The 27,126-nt window shown below is 44.8% G+C and overlaps 1 protein-coding gene across 2 annotated transcripts; it reads right to left on the bottom strand.

The window, feature by feature from the left end:
• Window positions 1-420: 420 nt before the first annotated feature.
• On the bottom strand, window positions 421-23,782 carry HMGXB3 (HMG-box containing 3). 2 transcript variants are annotated; one of them, XM_019535213.1, is made up of 20 exons: window positions 23,677-23,782; window positions 22,310-22,457; window positions 21,273-21,447; window positions 19,866-20,432; window positions 18,861-18,959; window positions 17,932-18,063; window positions 15,156-15,568; window positions 14,618-14,793; window positions 14,110-14,207; window positions 13,447-13,545; window positions 12,260-12,409; window positions 9,634-9,935; window positions 8,880-9,007; window positions 8,202-8,333; window positions 6,600-6,784; window positions 5,880-6,099; window positions 4,347-4,480; window positions 3,838-3,954; window positions 3,106-3,315; window positions 421-2,465 (listed from the first exon to the last, which is right to left on the bottom strand). In XM_019535213.1, the coding sequence occupies exons 2-20, from the start codon at window positions 22,453-22,455 to the stop codon at window positions 1,989-1,991; spliced, it is 3,960 nt and encodes a 1,319-aa protein (XP_019390758.1). In that variant the 5' UTR covers window positions 22,456-22,457; window positions 23,677-23,782; the 3' UTR covers window positions 421-1,988. The 2 variants fall into 2 exon arrangements, with proteins under 2 accessions (XP_019390758.1, XP_019390759.1); XM_019535214.1 differs by lacking the exon at window positions 17,932-18,063.
• Between the last annotated feature and the right edge of the window lie 3,344 nt (window positions 23,783-27,126).

Below are 27,126 nucleotides of genomic sequence, written 5' to 3'. Positions count from 1 at the left end.
ATTTTGGGGGTGGAAGTGAAAAAAGAGAGATTCTGGAGTCCAGCGGAAAAGAATATATTTGACCCAAACTCTTTGCTTTTTGCTCCCCCCTATGCACGGTGATGAATTCTTAGCTCCAAAGGGCCAGCACCATTTTATTTAAAAGATAATACAGGAGCTGTATTTACAGACCAGCTTTATTCTGAAAGACTCTCAGATTCGTTGCTATGGTGTGAAGCCCAGGGACTTTATATGTACTTTCAAAAGATAGGACTGAGACAACCAAGTTTTACTTCTCTAACTCACCTTGGCCTAAAGTCCATGTGGATCTGAAAGGCTGGCAGACTTTTCACCTGTCAACTGCAAACAATGTATATCTCTGTCAAACTGCACATACCCTTTTCCTGATGTCTAAATTTCACAAAAACTCAAGTAGCCAAGCTGTTTCACTCAAAAAAATTGGAGATAATTTATTAAACTTTATCACAGACTGAAAAAGTCACTAATGTCTTTAATAAATTAACATTCTTAACAGGAAAACCCCAAAGCATAATTACCGAATTTGCTCAGACTTAATACATTTACTTTTACAGTACGGTACTCAGTAGGTTCCCCTTCACAGAAGGGAATTTTCATACTATGCATCTCTGAACGTCCCGTGTCCTCTCATAGAAACTCTGTCCTAGTTTCCCAATGCCCTGACATCCCAGCTCTCTGTCTGGAGCAGATGCCTACATCCAGAAGGATGACCAGCACAAAGGAAGGGAGTCAGAGGACAATGCAAGTAGCTTACAAATGGGCTTTAAAGTAGCTGCTTAACTATGCTGGAAGGAAAAGGGTCTCAGCCAAGCTCCTCAAAAGGAACAGTCAACGCAGTGTGGAGGATACGAGACCCACTTGGGTTTTACAAGTTTGTGGAGAGCAGGATGGGGATATGACACTTTGCACAGGGCCAAGAGAGATAAGCAGATGCAGCTCTCCCTACCATACTCTGCCTAAGCAAAATGACTAGTAAAACCAGGGAGGCCCATGAAGAGTTTACATTATGCTCACGGCCTCTGGCTGCTGAGACACAGATGTTCATTGCAATTCAAGCTTGGTCATAGGGATAGTATGCAGATTACAGTGCCATCATCGGCACTGTCCGAAGTTTACAGACAAGATGCAACAGTTCACAAACGAACAGTAAGGTGCCCAGGACTCAGGTACCTCTCCTGCTTCAAGAACCATTGCCTTACACAGCACACCTCAAGCTTCAAAAAACCTGCTATCACTTGGCTTGTCAAAGCAATGACAACCCTTTTCTGACAACCCTTTTCTGTCAACTCTTTCTTCCACCAAGTCTGCTCACTAGGCACTGCAGCTTCTAAATAATTCATTATTCAAGTTTAGGGATCCACTGTCCTAGAAACTCACTCCCACAGCCACACAGCTGCTACACTGCACTGCCAGTGACCCCGGACACCAATATGGCACCATCTAGCTCCTTACAACTGCATATTCCTGTCTTGGGCACCAGCGTCTCCTAGGTGGCCACCTGGACATTACTGGCTGCTTCCAGCTATTAAAAGGACCGGTCAGCATGCGTCTTTTAAGAGCACAGCCAGAGGCCAGATAGGATCCCACAGCAGGGAGGTCAGTGTATTCTGCTAATTCATTCAAAACAGTCTGGGGGGAGCCCTGTGTTGTTTTCTGCTACTTTCCTTTCCTGCAAGAGCAGCACTTTGCTCCACACACTGATGGGGCCAAGAATCACCTTGGCAAGGAATCCCATTCTCTTTGTAAGGATGTTAAGGAAACTCATGCTCACGGCAGCAGTGACAGCCCTCAGGAAGCACACAGCTCTTTGGTCAGTGTAAGCAGTCAAAGCCTTCTGTAATCACAGCTTCTCCGCGTAAAGAATTAGCTAACGCAAATAAACCTGACAGTTGCCAGGAGCTGGCCAAAGCCACCCCAGCACCCCTACCTGCCTGGCTAGAAAGAGATAAGCGAACTAAGCTCAAAACAGCTTATTCAGCAGCCTCTTTATCATCCTCCTGGAGTTCCTCTTCCCCCTCCTCCATTTCTGTTTTTATCTGGGCTACCCCCAACCGGTACAGGGCATCCCGGATCACCACCTCGCCAGGCTGACAGCTCTGTACCACCTCATGGATCTGCTGGTTCACAATCTCCTTGCTGGTGAGGAAGTCCATCAAGCGGTTGTAGAGGTAATAGTGGGTGGCATTGTCAAAGGTGATCGGCCTTTGGCGAATGTCGCTAGTTTTGCTGTCGTTGATGGTGGCGATGATGACACTGTAAGGCTCCAGCTCCTGACACAAGGAAATAGAATGGTGCCGGGCCACTGGGTCGCTCTGGGCATTCGCCTCTGCCTCAGCGTGAACAACTCGGCGGGCTGCAGATTTGGTGACTGGGTGCTGGACAGAGTGCTCAGTTATGTTCATATCCACACTGTAGTGCCTGTCTAGCAGCTCTGGGCAGGACACATACTGGAAGAGGGGAAAAGAGTTCTTTTATATTACACACTCACCCATGCACCCAGCTGAGTGCACACCTGTTAAGAGACTAGGAAAATCCTAACTCTTTCTTGAATCAAAGATGAGAATTATGACCTCGGGAAGAGGGGGTAAGGAGACAGTCAGTATTCTCCACAGACACCAAGAGGGCAGCCTCATACAGCCCAAACCCCATGCTGAGCCATCAAACAGGCAGGAAAACATCATCACTACATCCCTGTTGCTCTCCAGCTTCCCTGCTTTTCTAATAGTAAAATGTCTGTTGCATGACTCAAGGCACTGTCTTAAGAACAGGCCACAAGCTCCAACATCCACAAGCTGTGCAATTAAGACATATCACTAGTGCATACTGCATGTGTAAGAGGACATGTGTGAATTGCAATAGCAGCAAGTATTGCCTGTAACTGTTCCCAGGAGGAATGTACCAGTAAAAGTAACAACACTGAACAGGCCATGACACCTTCCAAGAGGCAGAGAGCTGCACTCTAGAATTAGCCTAATAAAAGGATGCCAAGTCACCCCCAGGGTCATAGCTGCAGATGACACAAGACTGGTACCAATGCTGAAAATTCCTTTCAGCCTGGCAGATGGCAAGGACTGCAATATAACTAACCACTGGCGGCTCCAGGGGGTCAGAGAAGCATCCCTGGTTCTTTCCCCACATCTGGGAAGTCAGGTCAGGGCAGCAGATGTCCGCACACAATGACACGGCAGAGGCCATATCAACCACGTAGACAGGAGGCCAGTGGCGTGAGGAGACTAGCAGGTCCACGTGGTCCCGGGCACTTTCCCCTCTCACGATGTACTTAGAGCCGCACACCACCTAGGAAGGAGAGAGAAAAACAAACTGGCAACTTTGGGGCATTGCACTGCACTAAACCTAAAACAAAAATTCCTAAAGAGAACAAAATAATTTGCTTAAAAACTCCCAGTTACAAGTGTAATGGTCACAACTTCTCTTAACTAGCTGGTCAACTCAGTGCCCCCTCAGTTTTGTCTCCTCCCCACACAGGTCAACAGTGACTCATGCAGAGAAGGATTATTTTTTAATCCCAACTCTGTGGCAGAGTCAAGAAACTTCTTACTCACCCCAACCTTACATTCTTTCCTTCAAAAAAATGTTGCTTTCTGGGACTATTAAGACCAAGTCACCTTGACACCCCCTGAAAAGAGCTGGAGAACAAGAATCCCCAATTCCCCTCCACTCACTATCAGTCTCCTGTTTATACTTCCAGGAGAGGGGGGACAAATCTTTCCCTGTGCAAACAATGTGTCAAACACTGATTAAAGCACCTGCCACTCACATCTGCCAAGCAAACAGATGGCAACTTCCAACCGGCCTTACCTGGTGTGGACACACTTTGTAGATTTTGCCTCCTGTGTGCTGGGCTGAGACTTGTTTGGCACTTGTCCCATTTAGCACAAAGTCATAGAGGGCCAGGACAGAGTAACAGAGCTGGTCCTAGGCAAAACACAGAAAGAAAGGCCTGCGTTTGAATAAAGAATGAAGGCCCAGGAGTCTCCTAAAAAAAGGGCCTGGCTAAGTGCCATCTCACACAAGTCCTGCTTGAACATATGCTAACAAGCTTTTAATTTCATGCCGAGTACAACAGGGAAGATGCACATCTCCAAGAGGAGAAGCCCATGACAAGGTAATTACAAGCTTCTCTTCCTCTAACCCACAAGGGTTGACTGTTTAACTGTGTATCAGTCAACCTGCAAACGGCAGGGACTCATGATCTCTGATCCACCCATCTTCTTAGTACAGTGGAGCAAAAGGTACTCTACACATTACCAATTGAAGAGAAGATGGTAGGGGGGCATGACCTGGTGCATGGGGAACAGGCCTATTACCTTTGTATCTGCTACTTCCCAGGGCACTCCACATTGCGTCAGAAAGTCCCGCAGCTGCTCCTCATCGTAGGAGCCAATCTGCTCCAGCTTGCAGGTCTCATCCTGAAGCAGCCTCACCAAGGCACTGGCATTACCTGCCAAAGGAAGAAGCACTCAGCACATACCCTCAAAAGGGAAGAAGTCGCTGAGTCAGTTCTCCAGAAGTGGGTGCTTGCAGTGGATCACATGAACCATCCCAGCCTCTAAGGAGAAGCTGATGGCCAGCCTCACCCCAAACCAAGCCAGCAGCTGGATGCTTTTCTGGGGAGGTTCTAGGAGTTTTATTACTGGAATCAAAATATTTAACAGGGACCAATTCAAGAAACTGGCAGGGCAAGATTGTCCCAATGAGCGCACTCAGCCCCCTTCAATATTCTGAAACCCCTTAGTCCAAGACACACATCTGCAGCATCAACACTGCAATACAACCCCCCCTTACGCCTTGGAGCTGGCTCTGCAGCCCTCAGCTTAACATTTCAGAAGCCCACAAGCCCCTGTCTACAGTGGCCTGCCTGCTGCTTCTCTGCCATGCAACTGTAGAGGCCCTCTCCTGGGCCAGCTGGTACAGCTACAGCTGTTGGCGGGATGCTGGGCAGCCTGAACTTCTTTGGTCCACAATTACATTGTTGTTTTAGTTCCCTCTGAAAACTGGTTGCTGGCGTGTCTCTCCTTCAGACATGACACATGCTATCACCAAGTTCGTACTGAGCTTCTCTTCCAAAAGCAACTCAGGAATGAAGAAGTCAATGGTTCATTTTCTGCTAAACAGCACTGCTCCATACAAGGGACTAAGCCCAGGAAGGCAGGTTTCCCCCAACGCTAGGTGCAAGCTTCAGTGCATCTGTATGTGTATCCATCTACTAAGCAAAGAGCTACTCAAAGTGAACCCAGCTCTCAACAGGGAACCATAAGTGAATGATTCTGATATCCGACTCCAACATACAGGATGTTCTGAGCCAACATATTAATAGTATTAACCCATAATAAATTTTAGATGGGTGTACTATAGCAATGATATCAATTGCTAGACCTTTTCCTTTCCAAGTCCATTACAGACCTCTTATACCTCCGTTAGCATCTCAAAAATGGCATACCCACAAGAACCATCTGAAGCTGTAAAATACCAGTTTTCAAGATAGAGAACACAGAACACTTAAGTTCATAAGCCCCAGGTGATTACTGCCCACATAAAATCCTCAACAGGGAACTGTACTTGGGATATAGAGCATTTCCTCAGCTTTAATGGCATCCTGAGTCCAGCAGATCCCAGGCAGACATTAAAATTCCATGTGGCAGACCCAAGTCCAAGCATGGCATTCATAATCAAAAAGACCAGAAGCTAACCTAAGGCCCCACTGAGGACTGGAGGATCTAAAGCATCTTTTTTAAGAACTGCTGTTTCACAATTCTCTCCAAAAGAGTCATCGACTGAAAAAGAAGTGCATCACCACTGCTGAAAGCACCCAGGGGCCTCCAGCTCATTGAGTGAGTTACCTGGCACTGGCTGGGCATCAAGGTTCTTGTCCTTCTCAGTATTGACAACCACCGCCCCTCTCATCAGCGGTGGGAAGAAAGGAGCAACAATAGAGGCATCAAACTTGGTGATCGGGATGCTAGAAGGAAACGCCACCTGCTCTATCACTTCCGTCTCCATCGTGGACCAGAAGTCTTCCACATTCACCTCGCTAGATGACAAGAATTCTGGCCAGGTAAACTGCCGGGGAAGAAAACATATAGGTCAAAAGCTGCTTGGCTTTGAGGGCTCTGAATCCTCTTTGATTTGAAAAAGAGATGGAAGGCCAACTTGGACACTGCTCAGCCCAACAAACCAAGCAGACACCATGCTCCTTTTTCTGCCCTGGGCTAATCAAACATCCAGGCTTGCTTCTCATAGAAATGGGAGATGACAGATTGTAGATTAATCAGCTAGAGAACAGGGAATGCAGCATACCACCTCCTTCTGGATTATGGAAGGATACTATGACACCTCAGAGAAATTGCTATTAAAGGAGGATGCTTCCAAGTCAAAAGCAAGAGAATTATGATCTGGGAGTTCCACTCGGAGGGGAAATGGACGTCAGTGAGCCAGGTTGTGAGATATCAGCTGGAGAAAAGCACACATAACCCTCACAAGTTACTAAAAATCAGGATTAGTGGAAAAACCCTCAAATACAGTCTGAAGTGCTAGTAGAAGAGATGACTGTCTCAACATACCTCAACGTTTTTCAGCGCCAGGACATTTTCCTCATTTCTCTGAGCTATCTCCACCTTGGGCGCAATGCCACAAATTCCACAGATCATATCATTGTAGTCCCGGACGGTGAGGCATTCAAATGCCCAATAGCCATTGCACAGCAACTCCTGGAGTTGACTCAGCTCATCAGGGCTCAGAGTTTTTTCTGGAAAGAAAAGAATGCTTTATTTAAAGCTACTTGCATTGTTGAGTCAAACTTCATTCACAGAGGCTTCACTTCCAAAAGGATAGGGAAAGGTAGCAAAACTAGCCACCATCAGAGCTACTGCTCAGAACAAGCACCATCCTCCAGATTTCTTGCTGAAATTTGTACAAAATTGTTCAGTGAACTGCTTGCTGTTTCAATAATAAAAAAGACTATTTCAAAGCCCCAAAGATGAAGAGGTTTGTATAAAATAGACAAGGCGTGATCTAATGGAGCAATTTTTAAGGAGAAGCCTTGAAATAGTTGGAGACACTAACATAACTTAAAATCTCCTTTCCACCCTTTGGACTGTCCAATGCTGAAGTCACCAGTAAGGAAAAAGCCTCAAGAAAAAGTTGGACAGGGCTCCTCTGAAAGCAGAATAGCTATAGAAATTAAGCTTCAAACACTCAGCCTGACCAACAAGGATATGTTGCAACTAGACCTTTTGTTCCTCAATCATTTTAAAATCACTCAACACCCCCAGAAATAATTTTTAAATGAAAATTGTTGGCACTAATCAAAAGAGACTCCTAGCTAAACACACTTCTTTATGAAGCCACGAGGTATAAGCTTCATTGTCTGGAGGGGAGGAAATTAATGGAATATGCTCATTTTCTACCAAAGATTGAGCAGGTGGATATTCAGAAAGAATACACTATTCATATTTAAATACCCACGACATTCCTAATTCTCAGGCTGTTCCCTGGTGCCTCATCACCTTCATTTTCCCAGCATATAATGTTCAATAGCTGTTCTTTGTGCTCTATCTCCACAGGCAATGGGGATTATCTTTACAGCCTGACTGGAACCCAGCTCCCTTGTCAGCCTCGCTTCACCATACTACTAAGTGTCTACATTGGATGCCTGTGTCTTCTGGTTGAAGTAGGAATCCAGACCTCCTGTATGAGCTCCCCTGCTCATCATTCTTGCTGCTCTTGGTCAAGTGAGGCCAATTCACAAAATAACTACATCCTGCTGCTGACCTACCAACTGTTACTGAAAGGAGAAAGAATTCCCTACAACGCTTAGAAGGTGGGGATGAAGTTCCCAAGAAGAAACAGTTCTCTCTGATACAGAAGATGTGAGTTACCAAGCCACAAGCATTAATGTTTCTTACATTAACTACAGTTACAGATAAATCCATTGGTTTATATATAGACAGAGAGAACTCTACCTTTATAAATGCAGAGTAGAGCTTTTTACCAAAACCAAAGCCCAAGAGAAACCTAACCCAAGGAGTGCTGAGCCCTCTCCTATCAATCTAGAGTTCATCAACTTTTCCCCATCTGATATTATTATTGTATTAAGATTCCAGCTCCCTCAAGTTCCCAGTGAAAGCAGCCAGGTCAGAATAACTGAAGGAGAACAACCCTACCGGTCTGCTCCTGCACGGACTCCAGGATACTGCTAACTGCCACTTTGGGATCCTCTCCAAGTTTAATGTGGTTGCGGATTGTGAACAGAAGGTCCAGGCTCACTAACAGCTTGTTGCCCACGTTGAAGAGGCCTGTAATTAAACACCACTACAAGATCTGGAAACCCACAAACACAGTGTAAAATGCAACACTTCTCATTTACTGCTAAGCAAACAAACCACCCAAGCTTGATTAGAGGGTCAGAAAGAGCATGGCTAAAGAGCTTCTGGAGAGTTTTCTTAAATTTAAAGACACGGCTGGAAAGGAAGCAACACAAAAGTCAATCCAGCTCTGCACCCTGTATAGAAAACCTGCAATGAACACTGACTGTCCATCTCCTCAGCCCACAGCTCCACATCCCACATATTTCAGTGATTTTGTGTACAACACAGAACAGAGTCAGTCACTCATTTCTAGACAGGGTTGCTCCAGTTAGGTGGGGCATTTCCCACTTTAGTGATTCGCACACATCTGTGAACTAGGAGGATAAGCAGTACAAGTCTCAGTCAAAGAAACAGTCTGCTAAGGTAGGGAGAAGAACACTTTTTGGTTCAAAAAAGGACTTTGCCTCAGTCCCCAGCTTACAGCTTATGCAGGTTGGTGTCTCTATAGAGTAACCTACTGATCATTTTTCCTACCTGTGTAGATATCAGTGAAGCTATGCAGGGCCAGGCACTGCAGATTCAAACACACCTTGACCTGAGCAGTAACCACCTGTAACCGGTTAACAGTCAGCAACCAGCACTCCTGAGGGCCAGCCAGGGAACTGTAATGAACAAGCAGGAAAAAAAAACTTATCCACCAGGTATACAAACCTGCCTGGTACTAGCTTAGGAAATGGGAAAGCAAGTGATTCAATGTTCAGAGAAAAGAAACTCCAAGATTCTCAGCCCAGGTTCTGAAGAGGGTTGGAATCATTTGCAGGCTGACACTCAATGCACAAGCCATTAAAAATAAACAGGTCACATACAGCAAGCACTCTGGCAAAAAAGTGAGACTGGGAAAAGCATCAAGTTACCACAGCACATCTACAATTCTGCCATTTTACACTACTGCATCTTTCAGACTCATTATGCACTGCAAATCATCAGGAACAGAAAATGAGGAACAGAGTCAGTGTCAAATCCAGAGCTGAATCCTGTTGGACACTCACCAGTGAAGCTTTCCTGCTATACAAAAGCAAACCCTAGATGTGAGAGATTGTAATTGCCACCCAGACATACTAAAGAACATCTCACACAAAACCCTAAGCTCCATCAGAGATGCAAGTTAAAATGAAAATGTTTACCCTGGCTTTGATATCAAGAGGATAAAGCAGCATTACTTCAGACACATTTATATACACAGAACATCAGTTTGATGATGAAAGTCAAATCTAAAACAGGATCTTACTTCTGTCCCCCTTTGAATAATGGGCTGTTACAGAGGAGGCACTGCGTAGATGGAGACTCATAGTAGTTTGACCAGGAGGTCTGTTCTATGGTGACCGTCTCCTCACTCACGTTGGACAGGATGAGCCGCGAGCTGTTGAGTTCATGGATGAGTGTGAAGACCTCAGCCAGTTCTGACTCGTTCTCCGGGATCTGCATTACCTTGCGCAGCAGCTGCAGTGTGGACTGGCGCTGGATCTCTTTCTGGGCCTGAGTTAAGGGCTCACTAGTGTTCAGCACATCAGGGGGACCAGAGTTCACCTCCTACAAAAAGCCAAAATACTCAGGCTTCCTATTCAGAGGAATACAGCATTAAGTTTCCTGGAGCCTAACAGTAGATCCGAGACGCATGTACATATGCTACCCAAGCACAGGAATCAATTTAAGTTAGACTGGAACAAAATCTATGTCAGTCTTGTACCCAGGAAACATGCTCTCTCTGAAACTTGTAGTTGGCCCATTTAGCACTTCACTAGAACTGCTATACACAGGTAGAGCACGACAACTGTACAAGCTACCATAGCTTAACAAGTATAAACAGTGGCAAGGCAAGGGCTGCAAAAGTACACACACCCTTAACATTCCTGCTAAACACATAATTTCCTTAAGCTGCAGGCTATGGTGCAAATTTTCCAACATGTTCAATCATCCTAGATAGTCTATAAAAGATAAAAAACAGGGAGGAAATAAGCAACCAAGTAAGAGAAAGCTACAGGTATACTGCATAGTACCAAATACACAAAAATAAATATAAAATACAGGAGTCTGGTTCATCTGAGCAGTAGTGGCCAGTCTCCCACAAGAACCAAATTGAATCATGGAGGAATTCAGCACTATGGGGCTCAACAAAGCAGAGACAGTAACAGACTAATCCACTTAATCAGTAAAACAAACCATCCTGGCCAGCGTTTCAGCTGGTTTTCTGTCTAGTCTAGTGATGAGATAAATGGCCTGTCCAAGGGCACTGTAAATAGCATTGATTCCCGCACAAAGTGTGCATTAGGAATACTAATGCTGGAAAAAAAAAAAAAAGTCCAGAAAAAATCCAAAAGGAGGAAGAAACAGGACACTCATGCTCTCTCTCAAAATGCAAGACCAGCATACTGTATTAAGGAAGCAGATAAAAGGAAAGTAAGGTTCCTTAGGCATCTGTGTATGTGTGGGTTTCACATGGTATTATTTGAGTGCAGGGGTTTTCTGTTTTATACAACAAGCAAAACAATTTTGTTCTTCAAAATAAATTGCAGCTGGAAGATTCAAATCAAATGCAAATTAGAATGTAGCCAGCTTACATGCTGAGTGAGCATGCCAGTCAGGAATGGGGAAAACCGCTTAAAAGTCCAAACCAGTTCAGCACAAGCAACAACCCACAGAGATGAACTTCAAAACTTCTTTCGTAAAATTTTGCAGATTTTGGCTCAGAGGCAAAGAGCAAGTGTCATAAAATAACAGGTTTTGTTATTTTCATTCTATGCAATCTATTGCAAATTAGATGAAAAGCAGCTAAGACAGTTGTGAAAATTTTCACAGGATGAAATAAAACCAGTCCGAGCCTCCGTCTGCCAACAGGTCAGAGTGGGAGTATGAGTCAAAAGCCACTGAAAACAGGATGATGCTGTTCACAATAGACACAGTGAATTGACATTTGCTATAACCTGGAGATAAGACTCGCTGAGAATTTTCACCTCAAATTCAGAGAGGCAGTGTCAAGGTGAGAGGTGGAAGGGTTTCTCCTACATGTCCTTTCCTTGAAAAACAGGTGGGGGAGTTAAAAATGTAGAGGCAGCCAGTGGTAAAAGTGATCATTATTAATCTGAATAGAATAGAGTACAGTCACTAGGATGGTAAAATAGCCTCCAACAGGAGTCAGCAAAATTAACTTCAGCATTTCCTCAGGAAAAATACTGGAGATTGCAGTTTCATTCAAAGTGAAAAAGCACTCCTGTGAAAAAGTGTGACGATCAATAAGCTGCCTGAAAACACTAAAACACTGTAATCATCAAGATGTTTCTTCCTTAACTTTACTGGGGGGGAAAAAAACCCAAAAAACAACAAAACTAACACTGATTCCCCCGGGTTCAAAAATATTCACTACAGTCAAAATTAAGAGTGTTCCAATCACATCCCCCCAATTTTTTTTTATGATTTAGTTTACAAGAACAGTGGTCTTCAGCCTTTTTTGTACCAGGACTCATTCATAAACATTGATGGCCAGTCCTGACCCAGTTCCCTCTCTCCCAACCTGCTGTCCCCTGCCCCCATGCCCCAGCCCCGCACTGTGTAGGGCATACATGGCACCAAGCAGCCCCTTGCAGGCTGGAACTCTGAGACCCTGCAAGGGAAAAAGCCATGGTAACCCACATTTTTCTCCTTTAAAGGAGAATCCATTTTTAAAGTTTGTTTGCAACCCTTTTATACATTTTTGGGACCCCCCTTTTGGGTTGCGATCCACAGGTTGAAAAAATGCTGCACTAGAAGACACCAAGATATTGCAGTGGCAATCAGTTCTCCGCACACACAGAGACTCAAGAGACTGCAGCAAACCCCAGGGCAATCTGTTCAATTCAGTATGAAAGACAACAACTCACCAGGGATTTCACTGTTTTCTCAGGTCTGTCCTTGGCAAGGTTGTAGCCGCAGCTGGGACAGATACGTGGCTTGTGCCTGTTCGTGTATATGTAACTACAGGATGGGTTCTTGCACTTCCCTCTGCCACGTGAAGTTGCTAGTCCCAAATCCTGGAAGGACACAGAAGGAATGTGATCCCTGACAGTAAGGTTTAAACAGGCTTGGCTACTTACATTAAAACAGTTCAATTAATCTATAGACCTTAGGCTTGATTTGATGGTCACTTGGCATGGGAAAGAAATTCAGAAATAGTCCTATTTAACCCTCTCATACTAATGCCAGAAAGGGATTAAGGTTACGTTAGGACATAAAGTATCTAACAGGATTTCATCAAAACACTAAAATGTTCTGGTTCAGTGCGTAGGTAGCAATGGAAGACATACAATACATGAAGTGACTCACTCAGACAAGTGGAGATACAAGCCAGAAAGCGTTAAAGGCCCCAAATTAGAGCTATCCTATAGAAAAAAAGAGGAGCTACCCAACTGAGAAATCAAATCATAAACGGCCGTGTAACCCAGAGTACTCGGAATATGACACGTCCTTTGTTTTTTTGGCACTGGTTCATTGTACTGTGTGGGGGTGGGAAATTAAAGAACAAATCTAGCCTCAGATTTATCCCAGTAATTCACTTTACCAGACCATCAGAACCATTCTTCTTGGAAGCCAATGTAACTCATGACTATGAGCTGGATCTGACCTCTCATTCCAATCCCTACTTGATGCATGTCCACCTCACAAAACCTACCACTGTAACAGGCACTCTCAAGGACACTATTATTCCAATACTGAGACTGACCTACCTGATCCCTGCTAATGGTGACCTTCAAGACACAGACCATACATAATACAAAGAGTCTGCCCTATCATTCCCTAAGCTTTAGATGGGAAACTTCAAAGCTGTTAGGACACCTTATTTCATCAACACAGTACTTGCTTGAAAATGAGAGCACACCAAATTCCAAGCTGTACCTTCAAAGGAGACCACATATAGAAGTGATTTCTTGAACACCTACAATTGCTTTTCAAATTTGTAATTATCAGAGCCAAAGAGCTAATGATGAAGATGAAAGCAACTGCCTTTGAAGACTCTTGCAACTTCTCAAGAGGCTCACTGGTGTTCCCACAGACTGTCAAAGACACTTACCAAAGTCACAGTGCAGCTATACTTGTAGGAAGGGAATAAGTCTGGTTTAACCTCCACTACTTTCACCTGAGATGACCCGCTGATTGGGCTACTGTGGAGCTGTAAGATTGAACATAAAAGAGGAAAACACATTTGAGAAATCTGGTACTGGATGCACAAGTCACTCACTCACAAACAAGAACTATTAAGACATTAAAATGAAACCAGGCTGTATTTTAGCATGCTGCTTGTATACTACAGTGTTAATTTAAACTAGAATTACTCCAACATCTTTGCATATATCACTAGCTATGCAGCACTTTCACAGAACAAATGCAAGAACACCACTCAGTACTTATCACACATCACCCTCAAGCACTAAGAGATCCTCAAAATGCTCCTATGAGGTAACTAGTGAGGTGTTAAACCAGTAATATGAAGAAAAAGTCCAAGACAGAGGAACAGAATTCAGCACTTCCTAGCTCAGAAGTCGTGTGTTCATGCCACTAGCCTATTCTGCCTCAGAGAAACCAAAAGCTAAGTGGCACTAGTCACAAATCCCAGCTCCAAGATGTTACTAGATTTCCTCAACACTCAGGCCCTTTTGGAAATCCTACCTTGTACCCAGCCAATTCAATCCAATGCAGACAGCATACAGATTAGAAAAGCAAGCAACACTCTTACCTTTTGTTCCTCAAGACTAGTTGCCTGGAGGACAGGCTGACCCAGCTGCTTCAGTGTACTGGGCTTCAGGCCTGAGGTTCTCACAGGGGAAAGCTTATCTTGAAAAAGAGATGAACACAGTAGGTTAGATGTGCAAGATGCATCTTTACTAGGATTTTAGTTCTATCCTAGCAGCTTGTGCAAATGTAGGTATGAGACAAATGGGACCTGTTGTTTTTTGAACCCAAAATGACCAAAGCAGCTTTTGGAAGTTTGCAGCTTACAACCTCAAATGGCGAGAAGCTGCTCCATTATTGAAGGCTGATTGTGTAAAGTGTCTGCTAGACACTACCATACAAACCAGTGAGCAATATATAACTGGTGATTCAGACAAGTACTAGAATTCAAGTTTCCTCAGAAAACACTGCAACATCAAGACACTTACTATGCATCATTTGACTCCTTATGCCCACATTTCAGAAGCCTCTACTTCTTTCAAAGAACATTATGGGTTGTTTCTTGCTCTTACCATTATTTGGAAAGGCCTGTCTGGTGCTGGGAGGCTCTGTGCTGGCTTCCCTCCCCAGGCTGGCAGGGGCAGGTAGGATTGCTCTCATGGGTCTTGCTGCTGCAAGCAAGGAGGGTTTGGGTCTTGGCTTGATCTTTAGTTCTTGTCCTTTGTGTACAGTAGCAGGAGCATCAACTCTAAAAGACAAGAGCAGCAGCTGCAATGAATGTTACACAGTGTACGCACATTAGTGCAGTGCAAGCAGGCAGCAGGCCAGAAGGAAGCACAATCAGTACCCACCACACTGTGCAAGGGTGGGGAATTAAAGAACAAATCTGGCCTCAGATTTATCCCAGTAATTCACTTTATCATGCAAGCTGGCTTTGACTCACAGAATAACATCTCCAAGGGAAACCCCATACTGGCAGGGGACAGGGCAGGACAGAGTAGGTCTTACCAAGGATGCTGGCAAAGTTTACATATTTCACTGGATTAGTGCTGCCAGTGCTGCCACATGTAACAGACCAACACCTCTATAAGTTATCTGGAACTGACTCACCCCACTGGTTTCTTTGCAGGGTTAGCTGGACTTGTAACCTCAGAGGATGGTTGAAGCCCCAACCCCGCACTGTCTTTTTCCACCTGTTCTAAGGAAGCATCCCCCTGCACACGGCTCTCCTGAGCCAACGACACAGCAGCAGCATTCCCTCTGTCTTCCGCTTGCACATTGTTTGCAAGGATGTGAGCCTCAGAGATGATCACTTCCTCCCACTCAGTCTCTTGCATCTGTTCCCCAATAGGCACAGCATTCAGGAGCTGGCTGACAGCTTCAGAGCTTTCCAAAGTAGCTCTGGAGGCATTTTCTCGAGCAGCTGTCTGATCTGTAACTACTGGCTGCTGATTTCGTTTAGCTGCTGGTGTTCTGACAGAGACACCAGAATTTGGCTCAGCTTTGCCTTTGGGTTGCTTTTCCTGAAAACAAATAAAAAAAAAAGACACCCAGATTCCTCAGAGCTCTAGGACTTTCATAGGAAAATGATTTCTATTCAAATCTCGTCTGAGGACTGCTTAACACTGATTTTAAAAGCATGGTACGAGTCTGAGGATACACAAATATATAAAAACAGAAACACATATCCCCTCAAACAGCCAATGTCTCATTAGCATTAGAGCTGTCCCATCATGCCATTTCCACAGCACTACTTACTTCATAGCATAAGTCATCCATGGTTTTCTCCTAGTGGGAGGCCCTTTCTTTCACAACTCCAACTCTCTAAACCAGTCTCTTGCTTTGAACTCAGTCTAAGAGTTCAGATGAACTGAATGTGCAGTTTGGCTTTTATATGTATAACCTTGCGGGACCAGAACAATGTGTACTAGTGTGAGAGTTCTGCAATCACTTGGGAAAGACTCATTTTGAGGAATTCAGGAAGTACGCGTTCCTCAAGAGAAGAAATTTTAACTTCTCAAAAGATATTTTATCCTAGACAGAATGAAGTCAGAAGTGTTTCCTTCACAATGGCCAAATAACAGTTGGGCCCTCTGAGCTAGTGATACCTGAGTTAGAGGGAGGATCACCAAGAAATACAGTGTTCTGGCAGCACATCCACAACAGTGACCCTCTCAACAGCACAGAAGCGGAAAGGGATCTCAGAGCCATAGTGGACTCCAAGACTAACATGAGTCAGTGTGACGAAATCATCAGCAAAGCTAACCACACTTTATCATGCATCAGCAGATGCATGACAAATAAATCCAAGGAGGTGATATTTCTCCTCTATGCGGCATTGGTCAGACCGCAGTTGGAGTACTGTGTCGAGTTTTGGGCTCCATACTTCAAGAAGGATATTGATAGACTTGAGAGGGTCTAGAGGAGGGCCACTCATATAGTTAAGGGCTAGAGTGAGGGACCTGGACCTCTTCAGCCTTCGTGAGAGAAGACTGAGAGGTGATCTTGTGGCTACCTACAAATTCATTAGTGGGACGCAGCAAGTGACCAGAGATGCTCTGTTCACCAGAGTGCCTCTTGGGGTAACAAGCAACAACGGTCACAAACTGACAGAAAGCAGATTTAGGCTAGATATCAGGAAAAAAACTTCACGGAAAAACTTCTTCACGGTAAGGGTGGCCAAAATTTGGAATGGGCTTCCAAGGGAGGTGGTGCTCTCCTCTACCTTGGGGGTCTTTAAGAGAAGGCTAGATAGGCATCTGGCTGGCATCATCTGACCCCAGCACTCTTTCCTGCCTAGGCAGGGGGTCAGACTCAATGATGATCTGTTGAGGTCCCTTCCGACCCTAGCACCTATGAATACTGCTGGTTCATATGCAACTCACTTTAAAGAGAGGCTTTTATGCTTAGTTTACAACGAAGGATCTTTTACAGGAAGACCCAAGATACAGACATTTAGGCCAAAGCCCTTCCTCACTAGATAGCAAGATGCGTGTATTTCCACTTCCAGCTTCAACTCTGTATTTCTTGCACTGGTTTAAACAAGAACTACTGATGCAGATATTTAAAGGGTTGAACTGTAAACAACAAAGCTGTTTACAATCAAAAAAATGCTGTCAAAATGCAGAAATGACATGTTCCCTCTAATATCTTTCAGTTCCAGTCACCTCAGGGGTTACTTGGAACACACCAGGAGACACCACTTTCAGACAGAAGCCATTTGCTTTTGACACTGTATACTTCAGTTTAGTTTTCTGCGAACGTGCAGGGTGCCTTTTTTGTACCAAGGCAGTACCCATAAATCCTGGTCAAACAAAATGCATTTGGCAATGCACAGACTTGTGCACGCACATGCACACAAGCACCCAACTCTCACAGTGAATTACCACACAACAGAAGAACAAAGACGATTTAAGGAGAAACTCAAAGCCTTTTGGACTGATAGAAACTTGCATGAATTAACCTCCTTAAACTTACATCCTGGAGTGTCTAAACTCATTTGATCTGTGTGCAGTTTGATGAGTGCTACAAGAGAACCTTACAAGAACTGGAGTCAGACCACAAGCGGGGGAACTGAACCCTATAAAGGTGTCGGGGCCTGATAAGGTTTCCCCCTTTCTTTCAGACTGATACCACTTGTGTAGAGAGTATCTTCATCACAGGGGCAGAAAATGTAGAAGCAATATCATTCAAGCTCATTGCAAATCTCCATCTAACTCATGGTCACCAGCAACTTGTTCCAACACAGACTTTGAAAGAAAAGGACAGCAATTCATTTTCATATCTCTCTGACTTGCCAAGGCTATAAGCTTTGGGATTTCATAGGTATTCACACAAATGTCAATCACTAGAAAAAGCAAAGGTTATCTACAATGTGGGACAATACCTTTGGGATCCACTTCCCTCCCAGGAAGTTCCCACATGTCGGGCATTTTGGAGGTTTGTGCCTGGTGACGTAAGTGAAGGAACAGCCAGGATTGGTGCAATTTCCATGCCCCCTGCGGGTATAGGTCGTTGTCTAAAACAAAACGATTGCCAAGAATTTCTCTACAGAACTATATAACCCACAATACACACTTTCTACTGGTAACCCTGTTACAAACATTAGCTAATTAACCCCCATGAGCCAAGTAATATTATACACTTTACATAAGCTGATGTGCAGAAAGTATTTTTCCCTCAAAAAGATTAGCAAGATTCAGTGTCACAGGACATTTATGTTCAGAGTCCTAGGCCCTGTTACTAAGGGCTAATTAATGCAAGGGCTCAGGAATTTCACAGCTGTGTAATTTGTCATTAAATGCTCCCCCTCCTACAGGAACTAACCTCCCACTTAAAAAAATATATATATATATATTTCATTCTCCTATAAGTATGAAAAAAATACCTTGGAACATGAAGCACATGCTAGTCCAGCAACATATCTGTCCCAGGACAATTTTATATAGCACGCTCACATGCCCCTCACAACATGCATAGCGCATCACCAGCTGAATACCAAGTTACACAACACAAAAGGCCACTGTACTGATTGTGTTATGCATTCATTATAAAACTTCATTTAAGTTTATTTAAAGCTGTAGCATTGGGCATACAGACCCTCCCAACTAGCGAGGAAATTGCAATTAGTGTGATGTATCTTGTTAGGAATAAGGAGCTGAATATGATTAAACTCTTAAAGGCTTTGTCTAGGCCGGGACTCAGAAGGTGTTAGCCACCACACATTAACAGACTGACATAGATAAGCTCAGTGATATTGCAGAAATGGTAGTTCAAAGAAAGCCTGACAGAAACACAACCTCCTCCTTTACTTACCAGTTTGATTGATGTCGGATTCTCCACAACAGAATGAGCTGGCCAAGGCAGCATAATATATTGTGTGGGGGGCGTGGAAGAGCTGCTCTCCTCCGTATCCTAAAAATCATGAAAAGGAAAGCTATACAACAAGCAACGGCTACATGCTGCTGTATTCTAAACTTCTATCAAGAGTCCCTTCAATATAAGATTTCAGAGTGCATCACACAGCTATGCTCAGAGGCACCATTGTACAAGTGACATGTTCAAAGAAGCAAAGGCTGCACAGCAGATTTGATCAGACTGTCAATCTCTTCAGTCTAGAAAAGGCCACAAGCATGCTGAAAGCACTGCACTCAGCTCCTGGGCAGACACTGCTTGATCTCTCTGAGTCTTGCCAGATAAGTAGTAACACCCCAGAATTCAAAAGAATCCCCATCCAATCCTCTGTAGCTAGGAAACCAATGGGGGGCAGAGGGCAGGACAAGACAGGGAAACTAAAGTGTTTGAACCCCACAAAATAAAGCTCTAGTGTCTCTCTGGGCTCACCTACACAAGACGCTTTACTGCAGAGTTGACTAATTAGCTCTATAGTAAAGCATCGCTGTCTAAACATGCAGCGCTATTAGGCCACAGTAAGTAAATTAACTCCACTCTAGGATAGTACTGCCCACCACGAGTACTGTTGTACAGCGTGCAGTTACATGAGGCTGCAATCCTGGGCACACAAGCAAACACTGAGCCTGGGAGCAATAAATTCCGGCATCAACTGCACCGGAGTTTTTTGTGCGACATTACTATCATGTGTAAATGCTCCCTATGGAACCCATCCCAAAGCCTAGGGCAATCATTTTTGAAGCCTGGGCTAATAGTGGGAGATAGGGAAACACCCCAGCCTTTTCAGACTCATTTAATAATGAAACGTTCTTTCATCACTATTGACCTGCTGGTTGAGCAGACTACAGGAAAAAAGCAGGCAGCAAGTTAACGGAAATAAAGTTATCAGTGGTTACTAGCTTAACTTACCCTCCCAGTCACCACTGTTACCACAGAGAGACTGTCTGAAACCTGAGGTCGTGCCACAGCAATGCTCCCGTTGGAGAGGTCTGTGGAGCTGCTAACCAGAGTCTCTTCGATTACCACACTGGTCGTCTGATATGGCTGCCCTTCTCCCATCTCCCCAGAAGCCTCATCCAAGAGGATATCTCCAGTTACTTTATCTGCTATGGGTCTGACGTAATGAGAAAGAATCTCTGAGGCAACAATTTCTTCTATAGTGTCTGACTGACCAAATGAGGCAGACTCTTCTGCCAGTCCTTCAAAGGCAATGCACTGCTCAGAAATGCCAACATGGCTCGAGTCTACAGAAAGGATGTTTTGTACTGCATCTTGGGAGACCCCTGTGATGTTGGTAGAAGCTGTTATTCCTTCGGATGCAGTCTGGCCCTGTGCCACACACAGTTCTAGGGGCTGTCTGCTCCTGTCCTCTTGGAGAGTGGTTTTGGGAATAATTATGTAATCTGAGCGAGGAAGAATTTTACGGAAACCTGGAATGTCTGGAACTACTGCAGTCAGAGTCGACATCTTGGAGTTCTGTTGACAAAAAACAGAGAAGGGAATAAGAGGAGCAAGACTCAAAAGAAAGTTTAATTTGCAATCAAGGTGCTGGGAGAGGGGACATTTAGTGCATCCATCAGGACTCACAGGCTTCTAAAGACACTCTGAAGATTCCTCCACATTTGACAGAGCCTCCAAAACTCCATCCTCAATTTTTAGTCCTATTTTAACCCTACTCTTTACCAGCCCTTACAAAAAAGCTCACTATGCTTCTGATGAGTGTGTACTGGGCAGAATCTGTTTGAAGCCTACTAGTAATGCTCTTTGGCTGGACAAAGATTGGGCAACAAAATAAATTCCCTTCTTCACACTCCCAAGCACACTACCTCCCACAACAAGCCTAAGCCCATCAGGATTAGACTGGTATTTATAAAGAAGGGACTCTCCCATACAGCCATGGTATGCTCTGCCACAAGGCAGTTATCTTAGAATATTCACCTCATGCACATGGCTAATCTACTTCTGATATAATGCAGCACCTGGGAAGCTAGATCATGTTACATCCTGCTGTATTATATCATGACTTAGTCTATTATAATCAGATATCACTGTACTCAAAACACATTAAAGTTTAAAGAAATAGGGAGGCTTTTTAATCCTAAGGAAAAGGCTAGCCCAGCTACCTCTGAACACGCTGGGATCAATTAGAGATGCACATCAAATCTGCACCAAGACAGAAGTAGCTTACAGGTCATGATTTTTCCTAGTATTTTACTCACCGTACTCTTTAGGAAAAAAGCAAATTGAACAGGAAGTTATAATTCATACAGTAAAGAAGGGCAGGCAAGGTCAGGATAGGTAAGAAACATGACTTACTGGATCCAGTCCTTCTTTCTCTAGTTTGGCCTTCTCCAAGTAGTAGCTTTTTTCAGCTACACTGAGCAGCCTCCAGCTCTCGCTGATCTTCTTGTTGATTTCAGATTGTGGGAGATGGGGAAGCTCCTGTTGTACTTTCAAGTAGATATCATAGTAGTAGAGAAGGTAAGCTGATCTGAAACAGAAAGTAATACTGCAAGTTTTTCTCTTAAGATCAAATGTAAAATAAAGCCACCAGTTTTATGCTAGCCTCAGGGCCAATTATGAGACCACTATAATAGTTTAGCCTTTCCATAAGCAGAAAAGGATAAGAGTGTATTGGGGGTGGTGAGGAGAATGAGCAAAATAAGTAATTCACTGAAATCTGAAGCATATTTGAGTCTTGAAGTTTATTGTTCATCTTGTGGATACACATTAATCTAGTACACATTCTTGCAGGCAATAGCAATCATAATCATAATCTCCTCTAAGGTTAAAATCTAGATCAGTGATTTTCAACTAGGGTGCATGGCCAGAACTTTTAAAGGGTGCTGCAAGGTGCGAGTGGATAACCAAATAAATTAAGCAGATAAGAGCAGGCTCAGGCTCAGGCTCATCCCTGCCTCAATGATCTCCCACTCCTGCCCCAAATCTCTCTGCAAGGAGGTAAGCATTATAATCTATAAAACAATTTTTGAAATTGGGTGCCACTCAATTCACAAAAGTACTGGAGAGGTGCCTCAAGTCCAGTGAGAGGTGCTCCAAGTCCAAAAAGGTTGAGAACCACTGGTCTAGATTCTAGCAAGTCATTCTGTAGCAAAGGGACAGCATCTACCACAATACTGCAGCTACAGAACTGCAAATTATGGTGAGCTCCGGGCATGCAATAGCACTGATCAGAAAAGCACGCACATCACACTTGTCTTGACGTGTTCCGAGTGATGTACAAGCCGAAGTAAACTGCAGAGGTAACTTATACTAAAGAAATGGAATCCTGCTCAGACACTTGAAAACAGCCACAAATGGAAACTGACAGAGGAAGACAGAAAGGAACTCACCTAGGTTTTTTGGCCTTTTCCCCCTGGTCTCCAGGACTTCTATATTTCTTTTTCTTCTTTGATGGCACTGGAGATGCATAGGTGTAGGTACCCTCTATTTCCTCCATTACTACAGTCACTTCGGTGCCATCATATGGAGCCTCCATTACTAAAGTGACAAAATGTTTACAAAGTAAGAAATGCCTAAATTTACGCAGCACTTGCATTTAGCAAATAAGCCTGCCCTAAAAAAATAATAGCACTTAAGTATTAACAGCTATACATCTCTTATTTTGAAATTTCATTTATTTCCCCAAGTTAGCCAGTCCTTTGCTAGACTCTTTCATATGACAAGAACAAACACAGAAGAGAGAGGCTGGTGGAAGCACAGCAGAGAAACCATAACACACGGGGGGCGGGGGAGGTTGGGGCTGGCTGCATCATGGGACCAGAAATAAAAATCTTCTAGACTACGAAGTCAAATCCAGCCCAGGACTGTGGTAGCTAAACACTGTTATTTACCAATGGCCCATCAAAGCCAGCATAACAATCTTAAGCTCAGTCTGCAACAGACATGCGTCCAAGCACAAAAGCTGCTGTGACTAATCATTCGCACTAAGGCCAAAGAGCAGTGACTGCATCCTCCTCTTACTCCGAGAGGTTTTGACTCCAGTCCTCCCTTAATAAAGTCTGTTTCAGAATAAAAAGTCATACCCTGCTCTCAGCCTGTGGGACACAGTACTATTGGGTATGCATGCTGGTTGCCAAAGTTTCGTGGTAAAGCACCTTGCGCTCAAAGCAGAGGAGAGAAAAGAAAAGAAAAAAGAGCTCTTGCCCTACAGATTACTCTCCCCACCCATGGACAGTCCTGCAACTACTGCATGTGCATCTGCGGGTCAAGAATTGGACTCTGAAGTCACCTGAAGACCCGTCAGTAAGCCAAGAATCACCTAGTCACAGGACTGCCACCAAGGATGACTAGGCCTCTGAAGACATCACAGAGCCTGGTGGACACGGTCCAGAGACGTGGACAAGGGAGGGACAGAAAGACGGTCCCACAGTCACTGGGGGTCCCCTCGCATGCACCTGATGGCAAAAGGGAGTGACAGGCCTGGCCCAGCCCTTTCGATGTCCCACAGGGATCGTAGGCTAAACCCCACCAAGGAAGGGGACAAGCCTCCCTTGAAAAGAGAGGCCCCTGGGGATGTATCGGCTGACACAGGGGACAGGTGATAAGAAAGCAGGAAGGAAGCGAGGTCGCAGGTATGTACAGAGGCAGACACAAGGGGACGCTGAGCAGAGGCTGCCGAAGCACCCCGGGCCCCGCTCAGCCGGGCCGAAGCTGCCCCCTCCTCAGCTGAGAGCGGTGGGGAGGGACACGGACTCACCTCCCCGCCAGGGCAGCGCGAGGAGGCGGCAGCGGCAACGGGCGGGGCCGGCCCAGCATGCCCGGGCCAGGCGGCGCCACAGCCCCCGGGGCGGCGGCGGAAAACGAGGCCGCCTCAGGAGCCTCTGGCCGCCGCACCGGAAGTGCTCGCCGCAAGCCCTTCCGGGGTCAGGGGGTGCCGCCGGCGCGCGATGACGCCATTCCGACGAAGCGAGCTCAACCAAGAGCCCTGGGGGGTGGAATGAACCACCCCGCCGCTGTGTCACGTGACGCGGGGCCAGCTGGCGCTGCGGCGGGGAAAGCCTGCGAGGGGTGAGGTGGGTGCTGCTGGCTCTGGGGGTGTAGACAGCATCGCCGCCCCTTGGGAGAGGCCTCCAAGCCTGTTGAGAGCTGTCTGAGGGCAGTTTGCTGCTGTCGTTAATCAAGTGAAACGAGTGCCGGATTTCGGCTTAAGCCACATTTTAGGGCCTCCCCGTATGAGGGGCCTCTAAATAAGTGGGGGAAAGCTGGACGTTTTCGTTCTAATATGACAAAAATAGGCATATATAGGGCTCTGCTGTTATTATTTGTATTGAGTTCATCAATTGGTGCAGACAAAACAATAATTCATCTTAAAACGTCACGGCAATTTTGCAAGCGCCTACTCTGGACTCTTTCAAAAAACACATGGATGTTTTCCTTGCTGGAGTCGCTTGATCCCAGCTGCCGGGAGCTCCCACTGAGCATCGCCCTCCTCCTCCATGCCACAACTTGCAGCGGTGCTGGGAACCTCTGGCCCCGGCATCTCTCTTTCCTCCAACAAACGAGGCCCCTCACTTCTGTGGCATTGCTCCTTGCAAATAAACCCCAGGACTGGCAAGCTGCAAGGGCTTTGCTTACATGAGGGAAGCAAGAAGCAGCTCTCCAGGTTTACAAAATACTAAATGGCAAAGAGAAAATCACTAGGGATTTATTAGTGACTCTCTCACCAGATGAGAAGGAGGGGTCACGGGATGAAATGAGTAGGTCATAAGTTTAAAACTAACGTGAGGATGTCGTTTTTTATTACAGGGTAGGAATCATTGCCACCGGATGTGATGGGAGATGAGAGTTTTGCCAGATAGGGATTGGAGGAGTGTATTTAAGGACACAGGCAGACAAGGTTCTTTGGGTGAATCTCTGGTATCTTTTATTAGACCAACTTAAATAGTTGGGGAGAAAAAAATTCTTAGCAAGCTTTCGTGTTTAAAAACCCTTCGTCAGGCTGAGGAAGTCTCTGCAGTAGGTGCGTGCTCTTCCTGGGTGGAGTGAAAAGTAAAGAGGCCAGAGGCTGGTATGCATGCAAGACAGGCAGTCAGAGAAGATGTAAATTGAGGAGTCAGTGGGTGGGGGATGAAGGTAGCAGGTAAATAGTGGAGAGGTACCTGTGGAGTCAGATGTCAGGCAGGTTATAATGTGTCATAAATCCAATGTCTATATTTAATCCATGATTTTTTGTATCCAGGAGGTTGATGAAGTGAAGTTTGTAGACTCTTCTGTGAAAAGTGTTTTGTAAGTTCCCTTTGAGAATCAGAGCTGAGAGATTGGAGTGAGAGTGGTTTTCTTGTGAAAAATGTGCCTCTACCGGTAAATGGGTTTTTTTGTCTTTAATGGATTTCCGGTGTGCGGTCATTCTGGTGCACAGTTGTTGTTTGCTTTCTCCTATGTATTTTCCATCAGGACATATGGTGCATTGGATAAGATATCTGGAGGTGCAGGTGTAAGATCCAGGAATGGTGATGGCTCTGTTGTGGGGTGTAGTAATGGCAGGGTTGGTGGAGAAGTGTTGGCAGGGTTTGCATTTCATGTCCTGGCATGGTCCATTGGGTATGGTTTGGGCTGTAGGAAGTTTGCTTCTGGTGATGAGGTTAGTGAGGTTTAGTGCTTGTTTAAAGGCTGGGATAGGTGGATCTGGGAAGATTCCTTTAAGAATTGGGTCACCTTCTAGCATGGGCTGCAATTGTTTGAGGATTTTCTGTGTAGGTCCGAGGGAGGGGTGATATGTCGTAGCCAGCAGTGTGCGATTCATGGAGGGTTTTCTTCTGTACTGCAGCAATTCTTCACGTGATATCCAGGTGGCTCTTTCAAATGTGCAATCTCTCTCTCTGAAAGAGTGTCCTTGTTGCGTGAAAGCCTTTTTAAGATTAGTGAGGTGCCAATCTCAGGTGTTCTCAGTGCAAATGCGGTGGTATCTGAGGGCTTGGCTGTATCTCACAGCTTTCTTGGTGTGTTTAGGGTGATTGCTGGTTCTGCACAGGTATACAAGAAACCCACATTTTACCATTCTGGATACTGATCATCTTGTCTAAAAAGGAGATGTTGGTGCTGGAGTATTCAAGAGATAGTCGGATGGAGGAATGATGATTGTTGGATTTCTGATGGAACTCAATCAGAGATTGCGGGTTTTCAGTCCAAATGATGAAGATGTCATCAATACATCCTAAGCATAGCAAGGGTCTGATGGTGCAGTCCTTGAGGAATTCTTCTCAAAGGGGATTAGACATATTCTTGGAGGAAAGAGGCATCAGTCGCTATTGAACGTGGGAGGGAGGGGCACAGCCTCTGAATCAGAACTTCCTAGACCCTAAATAATGGAGGCTGCAAGTGAAAGAAGGGAACAGGGGGTGGGGGGAGCCCTGATCCAACCCCATTCAGTCTCTTGAAAGGGACACGACAGACCTATAGTCTGACCCAGTCAATAGCAATTCTTATATTCTTATGTTCACAATGAAATGAGAGAGATTTGTCCTCACCGCAAACTGACATGAAAAACTAGTGCACATCTGCTTGAGGGACAAGCGGATGAACTAAATCTTGCAAGACTCTTGACCCACATCCATCTCCCTCTTCATTAATTCTGATACTTGCCATAATGTTCTTGAAAGTAGTGTGTTTTAACAAGGTTTTACATCACATGGGGGGTTTTTTCCTCTAGATCTGATTGTGTTTGTTTATGTTAGGTCAGTTCCAGCTCTAATTGCAGAAAAATCTGAATCTCATCCATCTCAGAAAAAAACCATAAACACCTCCTCTAATCTGAGTGAATTACAATAAGAGTCCCTCAACTAGCAGTTCATAAATAAAATCAACTAAATAGTGATATGACAGCAAATGCTAATTTTAGATCATTTATTTATCCTCCTGAGGTTTCACAGCTGGTGGTTTGCATGTGCAAGCACAGTAATTGGTGGCAAGTCTGCTCTGTATCAAGGCTCTCATAGCCTGCTAGAAGATTATATATTCTTTAGTAGTTCCACAAATTGATCTGGAACAATGTATAACCATTGGAATTATTATAGCATTACGTTTAGAAGAAAACTTAGTTGGGTTCACTGGGCTAACCTGTCAGGGAAATAAATATGGAAAACATAAGTGAAAATAAGTTTCTGCCTTGTGGGGAAAAAAAAGCGCAGTTTGCTCATTGTTCCTGGAG

This window comes from Crocodylus porosus, unplaced genomic scaffold (genome assembly GCF_001723895.1).
Source record: "Crocodylus porosus isolate Cpor-Errol unplaced genomic scaffold, CroPor_comp1, whole genome shotgun sequence".
NCBI classification, from domain to species: Eukaryota; Metazoa; Chordata; order Crocodylia; family Crocodylidae; genus Crocodylus; species Crocodylus porosus.
Note: the sequence above shows the minus strand (reverse complement) of the source record. Positions and strands in the feature narration are given on the sequence as shown.

What these genes read in the sequence shown, in the direction of transcription:
- HMGXB3 (XM_019535213.1), bottom strand. Translation starts at nt 22,455, where the DNA reads ATGGAGGCTCCATATGATGGCACCGAAGTGACTGTAGTAATGGAGGAA. An exon ending in GAAAAGGCCAAAAAACCTAG is followed by an intron (nt 21,448 to 22,309) that starts GTGAGTTCCTTT and finishes TTTCTGTTTCAG; the next exon opens with ATCAGCTTACCTTCTCTACT. An exon ending in TGATGCCCAGCCAGTGCCAG is followed by an intron (nt 4,481 to 5,879) that starts GTAACTCACTCA and finishes TTCCTTTGGCAG; the next exon opens with GTAATGCCAGTGCCTTGGTG.